Genomic DNA, 13,825 nt, shown 5'->3' with positions numbered 1-13,825 from the left:
GATGGGAATCCCAAACCCGCTTACCTGCCTCCTGAGAAGTCTGTGTGCAGGTCAAGAAGCAACAGTTAAAACCGGATATGGAACAACAGACTGGTTCTACCTTGGGGAAGGAGTATGTCAGGGCTGTATATTGTCATCCTGCTTATTTAGCTTATATGCAGAGTGTATCATGCAAAATGCTGGGCTGGATGAAGCACAAGCTGAAATCAAGATTGTGGGAAATATCAATAACCTCACATATGCAGATGACACCACCCTTATGGCAGAAGGCAAAGAGGAACTAAGGAGCCTCTTGAGGAAAGTGAAAGAGTAGAGCGAAAATGCTGGCTTAAAACTCAGCATTCAGAAAACTAAAATCATGGCATTCCGTCCCATCACTTCATGGCAAATAGATGGGGAAACAGTGAAAACAGTAAGACTTTTATTTTCCTGGGCTCCAAAATCACTGCAGATGGTGACTGCAGCCATGAAATTAAAAGACGCTTGCTCCTTGGAAGAAAAGCTATGACCAACCTAGATAGCATATTAAAAAGCAGAGACGTGACTTTTGTCAACAAAGATCCATCTAATTAAAGCTATGATTTTTCCGTTAGTCATGTAAAGATGTGAGAGTTAGATCATAAAGCTGAGCACCAAAGAATTGATGCTTTTGAACTGTGGTGTTGGAGAAGACTCTTGAGAGTCCCTTGGACTGCAAGGAGATCCAACCAGTCCATCCTAAAGGAAATCAGTCCTGAATATTCATTGCTAAGAATGATGCTGAAGCTCCAATACTTTGGCCACCTGATGCAAAGAACTGACTCATTAGAAAAGACCCTGATGCTGGGAAAGATTGAAGGCGGAAGGAGAAGGGAACAACAGAGGATGAGATGGTTGAGTGGCATCACTGACTTGATGTACATGAGTTTGAGCAAGCTCTGTGAGTTGGTGATGGACAGGGAGGCCTGGCGTACTGCAATCCATGTGGTTGCAAAGAGTCGGACATGACTGAGGGACTGATCTGACTATTAATTAGCATTGATGTTTACATTATTTCATTACTACAATACAAAAGAAAGTAGCTTTACAAGTAAACCTTTATGATTTTATTTCTGTAGCCTAAACTTCAAACCAGGATGCTGAGTCAAAGGGTATGCACATTTTGAAATGTAATACGTAATTCAGTGTTAATTTTAAAGGTTATGCCAATTTATGATTTCATTAGCAGTGTGAATATGTACCCATATTCCTAAGTGGATTTTTTAAAAATTATATACAAAAATAGAAAATACCATAATGTGTTTTCATGGGTCTGTTATCTTTCTTCTGCAATTATCTACCTCATCTTAACCCCCTGCTTGGATTACATAGATGATATTACTTTATCGACATGAAATTTTTTTTTCTTTTATTGAAGGATGATTGCTTTACAGAATTTTGTTGTTTTCAGCCAAACCACAACATGAATCTGCCATAGGTATACGTATATCCCCTCCCTTTTGAACTTCCTTCCCATTTCCCTCCCCATCCCACCCCCATTGGTACAGAGCCCCTGTTTGAGTTTCTTAGCCATACAGCAAATTCCCCTTGGCTATCTGTTTTACATATGGTAATGTAAGTTTCCATGTTACTCTTTCCATACATCTTACCCTCTCCTTCCCTTTCCCCATGTCCATAAGTCTGTTCTCTGTCTGTTTCTCCATTGCTGCCCTGTAAGTAAATTCTTCAGTACCATTTTTCTAGATTGCATATATATATGTGTTAGAATACAATACTTACCTTTCTCTTTCTGCCTTACTTCATTCTGTATAATCGGTTCTAGGTTCATCCACCTCATTAGAAATAACTCAAAGGTGTTCCTTTTATGGCAGAGTAATACTCTGTTTTCCACATGAAATATTTTAAATCTCTCTTTTTCACCAGTTTGAGCAAGGGAAGGATATTATGTGGTGTGTGGCTGCTACCCACAGTGAATATTAAGATTCTTCCTTTTCTTTTGCTTACTGGCTGTGTAACCTTGGGCAGTGTTGCCTAAGTTTTCTCTTTCTGTAGTAAAATAGTATAATAATAGTAGGAAATTCTTAGGTTGTTATGAAACAATGATAGTTATTGCAGATTTCTTATTATAGGAGTGGTGGATAGTAAGTATGTAGTCCATATTAACATTTCTGTGCTTAAGGGCCGTCTGATACTAAAAATGGTACAAGAGAGTGTTGTGCCTTCATTACTGTATCCTGCTGTAAAAATTCTGAAAAATTGTAGGCCCTGTTAACATGTTGAGTTGCTAAATGGGCTGGGGAAATTTTATATATTCTTTCTTGTCCTCATAATATCTCATATTTCAGAATCTTTCCAATGAAAACTTTGTTAAATAACTATTCCAAAAAAAAAAAAACTATTCCACAGCAATGCGTCTTTTTTGTCTTGAGCAATTTGTATTATTCAGCTTTATTTATTACACAAATACTTAGTATGTATCTACTGCTGGATGCCAGATGCTATTTTAGGCACGGAGGGTACATGCTGGAACAAAATGGACACAACCTCTGCCTGCATGTAGTTTACAGTACTTACTAAAGTTGAACTTCAGCAGAGTTTTTTTACTTGTCATTGTTGTACTAAACTTTGATTTTATTTCCTTTTTTGGACGATATTGTCAAATGGCAAATTTTAAGGAAAGGAGAAATTAAGGTTTTCTTAAGGTTTTTTTAAGTAAACTTCCGTGCTTCTTCTTAGAATGGATAGTATAGTCATATCAATCATCTTCAGTATAGTACATCTGAGGTAATGTATAGAGTGACAGCTTTGTCTCACTAACAGAGGGTCTTTTTAAATGCCTTGGACAATTCTCAGAGTCTCCAAATTCTGATGTTGGACATTGGTTTTACCACAAATTACAGTCTTTTATATGCAGTATCATCATGCATATTAAACAATAAAGGTATGTTTTTTACGTTGCCTTCTGAATGTTTTCATTTATGAATACTAAGTTATAAAGACAAAAATAGGTATCCAAAGTTTTTACCCTACTTTAAATGGTAAAAATATGAATTTACTGATGTTGTCCGGAATCTAGCTGGTTCTTCCACCTCTGTATGTTTGTGCTTAGTCGCTTAGTCATGTCCAACTCTTTGCAATCCCATGGACTGGGGCTCCCTGGGCTCCTCTGTCCATGGGATTTCCCCAGGCAAGAATACTGGAATAGGTTGCCATTCCCTTCTCCAGGGTATCTTCCCAACCCCAGATTCTTTACCATCTGAGCTACTAGGGAAGCCCTAGTTCTCTATATATGTGTCAGTATAAGAGTAGGTAAAAACGTTTTTATGTGACTGTGATTCTGGTTTTTGTGTTGGGTTTTTTGGTTTTTTTTTTTTTGCTGTTTTGTAACCATATTTATTTCTAAAAGTCTACTCAGTTCTTTATAATGGTGTATTCTGATTTGTCTGATAGCTTATTGATAGGCACTTAAATGCTTAGGTAAAATTTTTATGTATGCCTAAGTAATCATTCTCCCTCAGTTTTTTGTAAGTAAATTCCTGGAAAAAGAATTGTTGAACTGAAAGACATACACATCTAAAATTGTGAGGTGTATTGTTTAGGTTGCCTTCCAGATAGGCTATAACAGTTTATAATGTTTTAACGTGACTGCCCACAGTATGCTATGACTTCCTTTTGCTACTCCTTTTAATCTCAGGATGGACAAAATGGTACTGTGTTTTCCCTGTCTTTAGTTATTAATGATGTTGATCATCTTTTCTCTTTCTTTTTCCCTTAGTGTTCTTTGTTCATATTTTCTTTTTTGCAGTTTCATGTTTTACTTTTTATGTTTTAAGTATGCTTTTCTTTATTTTAAGAAAGGATTAAACATATCTAGGTGACATGGTGTAATCACCTAGTTTGAAAGTCTTTTCAGACTTTGAGTATTAGAATATTACTAATGGTAGTTATTAGTAATATGCCTAATTACTGGACATGACTGAGCTACTGAACTGAATTGAATGGTAGTCACTTAACCCCAGCAAATATGTGGGTGATGATAGAGTGGATGCCAGCAATTAGTTGGTATATGCAGAATGCACATTTACTTTACGAAATAAAGTGGGAAAAATTTAAGCATGCATACTTAAAGCATGTAATTAGTATACATTGAAATGTTGATTGCATTCAATTTGGTTATAGCCGTATTATGACATTTTCATGCTCACAGCTTAAAAGCTATTGTGTCTGTACATATTTTGAATATTCCTACAACTTTTATTTTTAACTGCATAGTTAGGGTACTGATACAGTTAATACTGAAAACTTAAACCTTTGTAAGCTTTCAGCAAATACTTTCTCACAAGCACTGCAGTATGTCTCTGGAATTTGCTCTCTGAAAGTGAAGGTGCTGAAGAAGTATATGAATGTATGCAAAGTAAAACATAAGTAACATAGCTTTTCCAAATCATGTAGATTGAGTTGTTCTGTCTATGTGACAGAATGTGCACATTTCCTGTTACTGTCATGCAGCACTCTCTTGTGTTGTGCTCTCTTGTTTTTAGGTTAAAAGCATTTATCTCTTGATTTCTCTGTTTCTCTGTTTCCAATTGGTAAAATGAGTATATATTTACTTGGTAGATTTGTTGTGGAAAGTAAATGAAACAGCAGTTTATAAAAGCCCACTGCACAGCCTGGTACATAGTAGGTACTTAATTATTGACAATTATTTGATGCTATTCAATTTTTTTCACTACTGAACATTCAGTCATTGAGGAGAACCTCTTCTTTCTACTATAGAATTACTTGTCAATTCAAAGATATACATTATTAGCATTAAATAATGTGATAGTTTATAAATATGTATAGTCACAGTGATTTCTACTTTTGAAAGTCTGAAAAGGATCTCTCTTTATTTTTCCTTCAATGCTGTTAACATTCATTGAATGTAGTCATATGTAGAAGAAATAATATTGTCCTGATATCAAGAGAACTGTCTGTTAAGTGTAGTTTGCCCTTTTTTTTTTTTACATTAATGATTCTTACACTGTATCAGTGTGAACTTTGCATGTCCTTGTCTGTTTTAGAAGGTGGTGGACCCAGGAAAAGAAAATTATCTTCTTCTTCAGAGCCATTCGAGGAAGATGAATTTAATGATGATCAATCTATGAAAAAGAAGAGATTGGATCATGTGAGTTACATTTGAATTGCAGCATCAAAATTAGCTACTTAAGCACAGACTGTGTTGAATCGGAATTTACAAAAATACACCTCAATGAATCAGTCTTCTCTCACACAGCAGTATTAACTGCTTATCTCTGAATTATAAAACTGATTTAAAAAATATTCCAGTGGTGTAGTAGAGTGACTTTGGGGGAAAATATACTTTAAATTTTATCTTGTAAACTGTATATGTATATACATATAGTTGTACAACGTTTACATCAAACAGCTGTTACTACCACCAGCACCACTTCAAACTCCTCAGTGACAATTACTTATAATTCCTATAGATGACGCCTTTGATATTTAACTGCTTATCTAAAAATAATATTAGTTATGCTTTGACTGGGTTATTGTGGTTTTCTGTTAACTTTGAAATAGATCTACTAAGAGCCATCCCAGTGAGTCTAGACATAGTCTTCCGTGTCTGTATTCATGACAGCACAGTTTCTTTTGGTGATCAAAGTCAGTCACCCCAGTTAGCACAGTAACCCCTTTCTTTGCCTGATTTAGTCTCCACCCTAGTTTAATGGGACAGTTGTTGTATCCCTCCAAAGAAGTATTCTTCCCTTGGTAGGAAGTAAAAATTCTGAGTTTTAGGTTTGAATAACCACTAGTATAAGAGAGTAGGCCCACATTTTAGTTTATAAACCTGTGTATAATGGCCATGGAAGAAATAGCATAATATTTACTGATGGCTGATTCAAAGCATTCACTTTGCTTTTACGTCTGTTGAATAGCATGTTAGCTTTGTGGGGTGTTATCAACAAATGCACATTCTAAATTTTCATTAAGTGATACCACTGCTCTGTAAGCCAGCTGCATCTAGGCATTGAGACACATGGTAAGATCAGTGAATTCCATTGGGTATGAATCCCTTGATGTACTTTTCTTGCAGTGAAATTGGCTCCCCTGGTCAGAAACATTGATTGCTGTGTCACAGCAATCGATTAAGCTTTTTATATATCTGTATGTGATGCCTTTGGGTTCCTAGGGGCACTGTAACAAAGGACCACAAACTGAGTGGCTTAAACAACAGAAATATATTATCTCACAGTTCTGGAAATTAGAAGTCCAAGATCAAGACATCAGGAGGGTTGCTTCCTTCTAAAGGTTGTTACATCCCTCTGTGACTAGCTTCTGGTGGTTTGCTGGCAGTCTTTGGTGTTCCTTGACCTATAGACCTCTGCCTTATCTTTACAGTGTATGCTCCCTGTGTGCTTGTCTCTCTCCACATTTCCTCTTCTTCATTGGATTAGGGCCCACCCTAATGACCTCATTTTAGCTTGATTACCTCAGTAATAATTACTTAGAGCCAGTCTTCAGTTGAGGTCATATTCTGAAGGACTGGGGATTATTCAGCAGAAGACTTTGGAGGGACATAGTTCAATCCATAACTGCTGTTGCCAAATCCAGGTGGGTAGGAAAGGCTAATCCATACTCACAGTACATTTCTTATTAGTGTCCCTTTCATGATGAAAGGGATTAAATGTCATCAACTTGCCACCAGACAGTTGACTGAATCTCTCAAGGAATGGGTCTCACTGTCATGCGAATTCATTGGTGGCCTCTGCTCCTGGCAGGTCAAATACTCAGCAGTAGCCATAGCCAGGTAAATCTTGGTTTGAGAAAGTCTTGTTGATGTGCCTGCGCAGACTCAGTCCATGTTGCTGTGGTCGCTTGTGTATAGGCACATTGAGCATGCATCCAAGTGGCTGGGATCTTATTTTGGTTCCCAGGATGAAGCATCTTGTCCCCATGATTATTAAAAGCTCCTTCCTATGCATTAGACATCCTTTGCTGAGCATTCGTATGGGATGCTCTTATCCTTATATTTTGTTCTCAGAAAAACTTCTTTAGTGCACCTCCTCCCCAGACTTCTGGTCACTGATCTTCCACTCTCGTTCTTCTGCTGAGCTACTGTCCATGATATATCCATTTATCTGTACTCTGGCCATCTCTTTCTGTATAAAATGGACAGTAAGTTTTACTACCCAAAGTTGTGTACAGCACTGCTGTCGTAAGTAGAATTTTGTTACATTGTTCACTTTCAGCTGGTTCTAACTAAGAGTTATGTAAACTCTTTGTAAAATAATTTCAAGATTTTTCTCCCACTTTATCTGAACATCAAGAATTTCCCATAGTGCAATAGATGTTGTTGATGGAGGGGCAACAGTAAAGCAGAATTAGACACCTGTACATGGAGCTTATTTGTGCTTCCTGAACCTGCTTAAGTACAGTCTCAAATACACCATCACCTTTTCTGCTTGAGGATGGGATGCTGCTGCTCATGCTCAGATACAGTCTTGGTAGATCACACAACAGGTCACATAACAGCTCCCATCTCATGGCCACTTGATACTCCATGTCAGCCATTTGGTCTTGTCAAGACCGCCCCCTTTCAAGCCAAGAATTGTTTCACAAAGATCAGTTTACAAGTTTGTGTTTTTCTCTTCTTTCACATTTGTGAAGTATTCTATTTGAAGAAAGCACTCATTCAACATCTCAAACATATTTAAACATTGTGGTTCTGAAATACCAAGCAGGGACTTCCCTAGTTGTCCAGTGGTTAAGACTGCACACTCCCCAAGTCAGGGGACACAGGTGCATTCCCTGATCAAGAAACTAAGATCCCACATGTTGTGGGATATGGCCCAAAAAAAGAGAAATAAATACCAGCAATGTATAAGAAAAGTGAAGGTATTGAGGAGAGGCTTGAAACAAATGTTTGGAAAGAAATGAGAACATGTGGTAGATACAGGCATAAAGGAATCCACATTGTGGACCATCAGAGTGCCACAAATAATGAAAGTTATGTGGTTGGGCCACCTTAAAATGCTATGAAGTCAGTAAAAAGAAGCATGAAGAAATGAAAGGGAAAATGATTCAACATCTGGATTAAAAACCAAAGGATGAAAAAATCCAAAACAGCCATTTTCATGTGTACCTTTATATGTGCATATAAAGATCTTAAATAGGAAATCACCATATGCTGCCTTCTCTTTGTGTCAGTAGTGGTTGCTGTAGTATTTTTAAATGATGTTACAAATTCTGAGGCCATCAGCTGTCATACCAAGTGATGAATGCAGATGAGGAAACTGTAAAATAATTTTATCACAGTGGTGCAGCAGTAAACTGGCAAGGCAGCTGTATATTGAATTAAATTCTTATTTTTGATGAAACGGGTATCTGTTAATGAACACATGCATCAAAAGACTCAAATCTGAAAGATAGAAAATGTACTCTAGAATTTAAAGCTTTGGAAGTACCAGTATTGTAATGTTCAGCACCAACTCCAGATAGCGATTTGGAGCTGAAGACAGTGGCAGTTTTGTTATTGGTGTTTAGCTGCCAGTTGTGTCAACTCTTTTGTAACCCTGTGGACTGGAGCCCACCAGGCTCTTCTGTCCATAGGATTTCCCAGGCAAGAATAGTAGATTGGGTTGCCAGGTCCTTCTCCAGGGAATCGTCCCAACCGAGGGATCTAACCCAAGTCTTTTGCGTTGGCAGGCAGATTCTTTATCACTGAGCCACCAGGGAAGCCCAGGGTAGTTTATCACTTAACAAACAGAACCTCTTAAGAGAACTGTTCAAGTCAGTCTTGGAGTTCACTATGCTGCTGCTAAGTCACTTCAGTCGTGTCTGACTCTGTGTGACCCCATAGATGGCAGCCCACCAGGCTCCCCCATCTCTGGGATTCTCCAGGCAAGAACACTGGAGTGGATTGCCATTTCCTTCTCCAGTGCATGGAAGTGAAAAGTGAAAATGAAGTCGCTCAGTTGTATCCAACTCTTAAAGACCCATGGACTAGCTGCAGCAAAAATGGATGGACCGGCCAAATCTGCATTGATATATTTACTTAATTCTTCTCTGCTATAGAGAATTATTGCAAAAATAGGACCCAAATGAAAACACTTAGCTTTTAAAATTTTTATAATTCATCAAGCCTGTCCCTCTACAGAAGCTGAACTCAACCCCAGTTTTTTTTCGTTTGCCTCCAAAAACCATTCTCTGATACAGTCTTTTAGTAAAAATGTGTTAGCAGCATTTATGACTTACTATTTAAAGTGAGCATTTAAGATACTAATTACTGTAATTGAAGGTGAAGATGCAAATATGATTTTAGAAGTTTGAGAAACTTAACTTTGGAGTAGTCATTGCCACCATTTTTAGAAGCCTAGACTGATGACAAAAGAGTGTTTGCATTATGTATTGTGGAAAATTTTTCTTCACAGTGACTTGTGATTTTGAAGAACTTGAACCCTCAGAGAAATGTTTTAAATTCACAAGTGTTAGTTTAGGAAAACAGATTGGATTTGAGGAGATAGAAAATGAGGATATTGAGGAGCTAGGGTCCCAACCTTTTTATCTCACCAAAAACCTGCTGATGCCATGTGGATGTAGATGATGTTGAGGACAGTGACAGTGAAATTCAACAAGCTATATCGGGACAGATTAGCAGTGTTAACTGGCATTTTAAACGTCACTGAAAATAATTGTACTGATGTGAAGATACAAATTTGCTTTTAATGCTGAACATAGTAGGAGAGTTGTACATGGCATGCAATTGAATCTTCAGCCTTCCAGGCACTTTTAATATGAGAACAGGAGGCTAGTAAAGTAGCTGACATTTATTGATTTTATTTATTTGCTTATTTTTAACATAATGTTTATATTTTCAGCCATACACTAGAGATGACACAAGGACAGTGATGCATATCTTTCCATTGCTGCTCATTTTCATATAACTCTTTATTTACTATTTCATAGTAACTCATAAGCTATAGCCGTTCCAATGCTCACATTCCAAGCAGACTTGAGTTCATATTTATTGGAGTATTTATGCATTTCTTAATCATTTAATGTGTAAAAATGCACTATCCTTTTAAGATTTCCTTCTGTTTTTTTAATGGGTCACTAATACCAGACCACCTGACCTGCCTCTTGAGAAATCTGTATGCAGATCAGGAAGCAACAGTTAGAACTGGACATGGAACAACAGACTGGTTTCAGATAGGAAAAGGAGTACGTCAAGGCTGTATATTGTCACCCTGCTTATTTAACTTATATGCAGAGTACATCATGAGAAACGCTGGACTGGAAGAAACACAAGCTGGAATCAAGATTGCTGGGAGAAATATCAATAACCTTAGATATCCAGATGACACCACCCTTATGGCAGAAAGTGAAGAGGAACTAAAAAGCCTTTTGATGAAAGTGAAAGAGGAGAGTGAAGAAGTTGGCTTAAAGCTCAACATTCAGAAAATGAAGATCATGGCATCCGGTCCCATCACTTCATGGGAAATAGATGGGGAAACAGTGTCAGACTTTATTTTTTTCAGCTCCAAAATCACTGCAGATGGTGACTGCAGTCATGAGATTAAAAGACGCTTACTCCTTGGAAGAAAAGTTATGACCAACCTAGATAGCATATGCAAAAGCAGAGACATTACTTTGCCGACTAAGGTCCATCTAGTCAAGGCTTTGGTTTTTCCTGTGGTCATGTATGGATGTGAGAGTTGGACTGTGAAGAAGGCTGACCGCTGAAGAATTTATGCTTTTGAACTATAATGTTGGAGAAGACTCTTGAGAGTCCCTTGGACTGCAAGGAGATCCAACCAGTCCATTCTGAAGGAGATCAGCCCTGGGATTTCTTTGGAAGGAATGCTGCTGAAGCTGAAACTCCAGTACTTTGGCCACCTCATGCAAAGAGTTAACTTATTGGAAAAGACTCTGATGCTGGGAGGGATTGGGGGCAGGAGGAGACGGGGACGACAGAGGATGAGATGGCTGGATGGCATCACCGACTCGATGGACGTGAGTCTGAGTGAACTCCGGGAGTTGGTGATGGACAGGGAGGTCTGGCGTGCTGTGATTCATGGGGTCCCAAAGAGTTGGACACGACTGAGCAACTGAACTGAACTAATGAAGTTCTTGAACGTGATACCTCTAACACAATTTTCCTTAGCCCAGTGGCTTTTTATTTTCATGATTTTGCATGGTACAATAATTTTTGGAAATGGATGTGTCATGTTATGGTGGAACAGACTGTAGTTGTCAGCAGAAGAGGACATGACCTTTCTTTGAAGCCACATGGGTCTCTGCTGTGATTTTCCTTTGGGGATTGCCAGAGACTTTATGCAGCATCCTCATGAGCCACAGATTCTTTGATAAGCACTGCGTCTACTCGCTGGTCACAAAACCTAAGTGGCAAAGCACTTGCATTGCATCCTGGACCTACTCCAAAGCCTTCTCTTGATCTAGGCCCCATTCCTAACAGTCTTACGGATTCTTCATCAACAGATCAGAGTAGCATACACTGAACTGAAGTATACCTTGCCTCCAGCATCCCAAGAGGTCGACTAAAGTGTTGTACCTCTTTCTCAGAGGCAGCAATGTCCAGCCATTTGTCTTTTGTTTTTTCTTTTCAGAGTAAAATTTGTAGCATGCTTCACGTTGGACCTCCATATAATTCATGAAAGTGGTGGACCCCAGAATTTGAGGGTGGTAGGCTTCCCAGGTGGCACAATGGTAACAAATCCACCTAGCAGTTCTGGGAGATGTAAGAGACATGGGTTCAGTACCTGGGTTGGGAAGATCCCCTGGAGTAGGACTTGACAACCTGCTCAGTATTCTTGCCTGAAAAATTCAGAGGAGCCTGGACCGGCTGTAGTCTATGGAGTTGCAAAGAGTCAGACATAACTGAGAGCCTGAGCATTCAGCATATTTGCCGCTCTAGCACGCGTATATCTTACTAAGGCCATGTAAAAACCACCACTGCTTCCTCCTTGTTAAGTCCAACTTACGTGATGTCTTCAGTGTAGAGGACCAAAGTGATACACTGTGGACTCTGCAAAACTATCAAAGTCCTTAGGTAATAATTTTTGAAAGAGAGTTGAGACTTATAGCCCTGAAAGCATGAAGGTGTTTTCATCACTTACCCTGCACCTTCATCACTTACCCTGCCCAGGTGAAAATAGCTTCTTCTTGTCTTCCTTAATTACTGCTAGACTAATAATTGTGTAGTAACATTGATTTTCTCCAGTAAAAATACATTTGGTATAGGAGCTGCATGTGGGGTCATCATCTGTTGTTTGCGTATGATAATCTAAAATAATTCTCTAAGACCCATTTGCTTTGGTATAGGCCAAGGAGGCACATTACATTGGGATCTGGGATGGTGGTGCCAATCTCTGCAATTCCTTCAGTGATATGGTATGGCTACTTTGTCAGAGGGACAGTTCTAGGGCCTTAGATTTGGTATTTTCTACGGCTATGGCCCTTACTCCATGGGTCAAGGAGCTGATGTGGAATTTCTGCCAGTGCCAAATATGTCAGTTCTGACTCTGCATTCTGAAACTAGAAGTGTAACTGCAGGATTGATTCATAACTCTTGGGCCCACTGATATGATTTGAGCCCAGAGTTCATGTATCACCTGGCTTCTGTGAAGTTCCAGAATAACCACTGAACTGCATAGGTATTTTCAGTCATCAGGGATTAGCAGAGCTGACAGAAGTGTGGGGTCCAAGATCAAAGAGCAAGTGATAGACAGACAACCTGCTGAATGTTTAATACGTGCTTTAATATATTTAATTCCCAAAAGATAGTTTAGTTCAGTCGCTCAGTCGTGTCCGACTCTTTGCCACCCCATGGACTGCTGTATGCCGGGCTTCCCTGTCCATCACCAAGTCCCGGAGCTTATTTGAAACTCACGTCCATTGAGTCGGTGATGCCATCCAACCATCTCATCCTCTGTCGTCCCCTTCTCCTCCCGCCTTCAATCATTCCCAGCATCAGGGTCTTTTCAGATGAGTCAGTTCTTTGCATCAGGTGGCCAAAGTATTGGGAGTTTCAGCTTCAGCATCAGTCCTTCCAATGAATATTCAGGACTGATTTCCTCTAGGATTGACTGATTACTATTTTCCAAATAACTTTTTTCTTTAGATGAGATTCACATAGCATAAAATTAACCTTTAAGAGTTCAGTGGCATTTAGTACATTCCCCATGTTTTGCAAATATAAGTTCTATCTAGTTCCAAAATATTTTATCACCGAGTAATATCATGCTATATATCTTAAGCAGTTTCTCCCCATTCTCTTCTCCCCCTAGCCTCTGGCAACTACCAGTTGGCTTTTTGTCTTAGGATTTCATATAAATGTAATCATATGTGACCTTTTGTGTCTGCTTAGATTAATATTTTTGAGGTTCATCTATGTTGTAGCATGCATAAGTACTTCATTTCCCCCCTCCCTTTTTTTAGGACAGAGTTATATTCTATTTTATATGCATATTACGATTTGTTTATCCTTCATCCTTTGATGACATTTGACTTATTTAAAATCATGAATGTTCTGTGGGAATAACTAAAGTTTAGGAAACACTTAGGTAATGGAAAAACACTGATCTAAATACCTAAGTTTCTGTTTGTACCCCAGCTGGTCATTGTCCATCTGTGACCTTTAAAAGGATTGTTCTTGGAGTTTTAGTGTCTTTATCTGTAAAGCAAGGATGGCAGAATGAATTTTTGATAGCTTTTCAGTGCTTTCTCCAAATATTGGTGTTTCATTATTCCCCTTCTCAAAAATCTCATTGCTTTCTGAATGAAGACTGATCTCAGTTTGGCATTCTAGGCCTTAAGCAGTATG

The 13,825-nt window shown here is 38.6% G+C and overlaps 1 protein-coding gene across 8 annotated transcripts in view; it reads left to right on the top strand.

The window, feature by feature from the left end:
- SMARCAD1 (SWI/SNF-related, matrix-associated actin-dependent regulator of chromatin, subfamily a, containing DEAD/H box 1) overlaps positions 1 to 13,825 on the top strand; it is an 89,877-nt gene that overhangs the window by 42,918 nt on the left and 33,134 nt on the right. For 4 of the 8 annotated variants that reach the window (XM_060416875.1, XM_012179672.5, XM_060416877.1 and 1 more), the window contains exon 6: positions 5,046 to 5,146. In XM_060416875.1, coding sequence (XP_060272858.1) covers positions 5,046 to 5,146 — 101 coding nt within the window. Of the gene's footprint in view, positions 1 to 5,042; positions 5,147 to 13,825 lie in introns of all 8 variants that reach the window. The other 4 variants (XM_042251240.2, XM_012179670.5, XM_012179671.5 and 1 more) reach the window with 1 other exon arrangement.

Source organism: Ovis aries, chromosome 6, assembly GCF_016772045.2.
Source record: "Ovis aries strain OAR_USU_Benz2616 breed Rambouillet chromosome 6, ARS-UI_Ramb_v3.0, whole genome shotgun sequence".
NCBI lineage: Eukaryota > Metazoa > Chordata > Mammalia > Artiodactyla > Bovidae > Ovis > Ovis aries.
The sequence above is the reverse complement of the archived record's forward strand: the minus strand, read 5'-3'. Positions and strand labels throughout refer to the sequence as shown.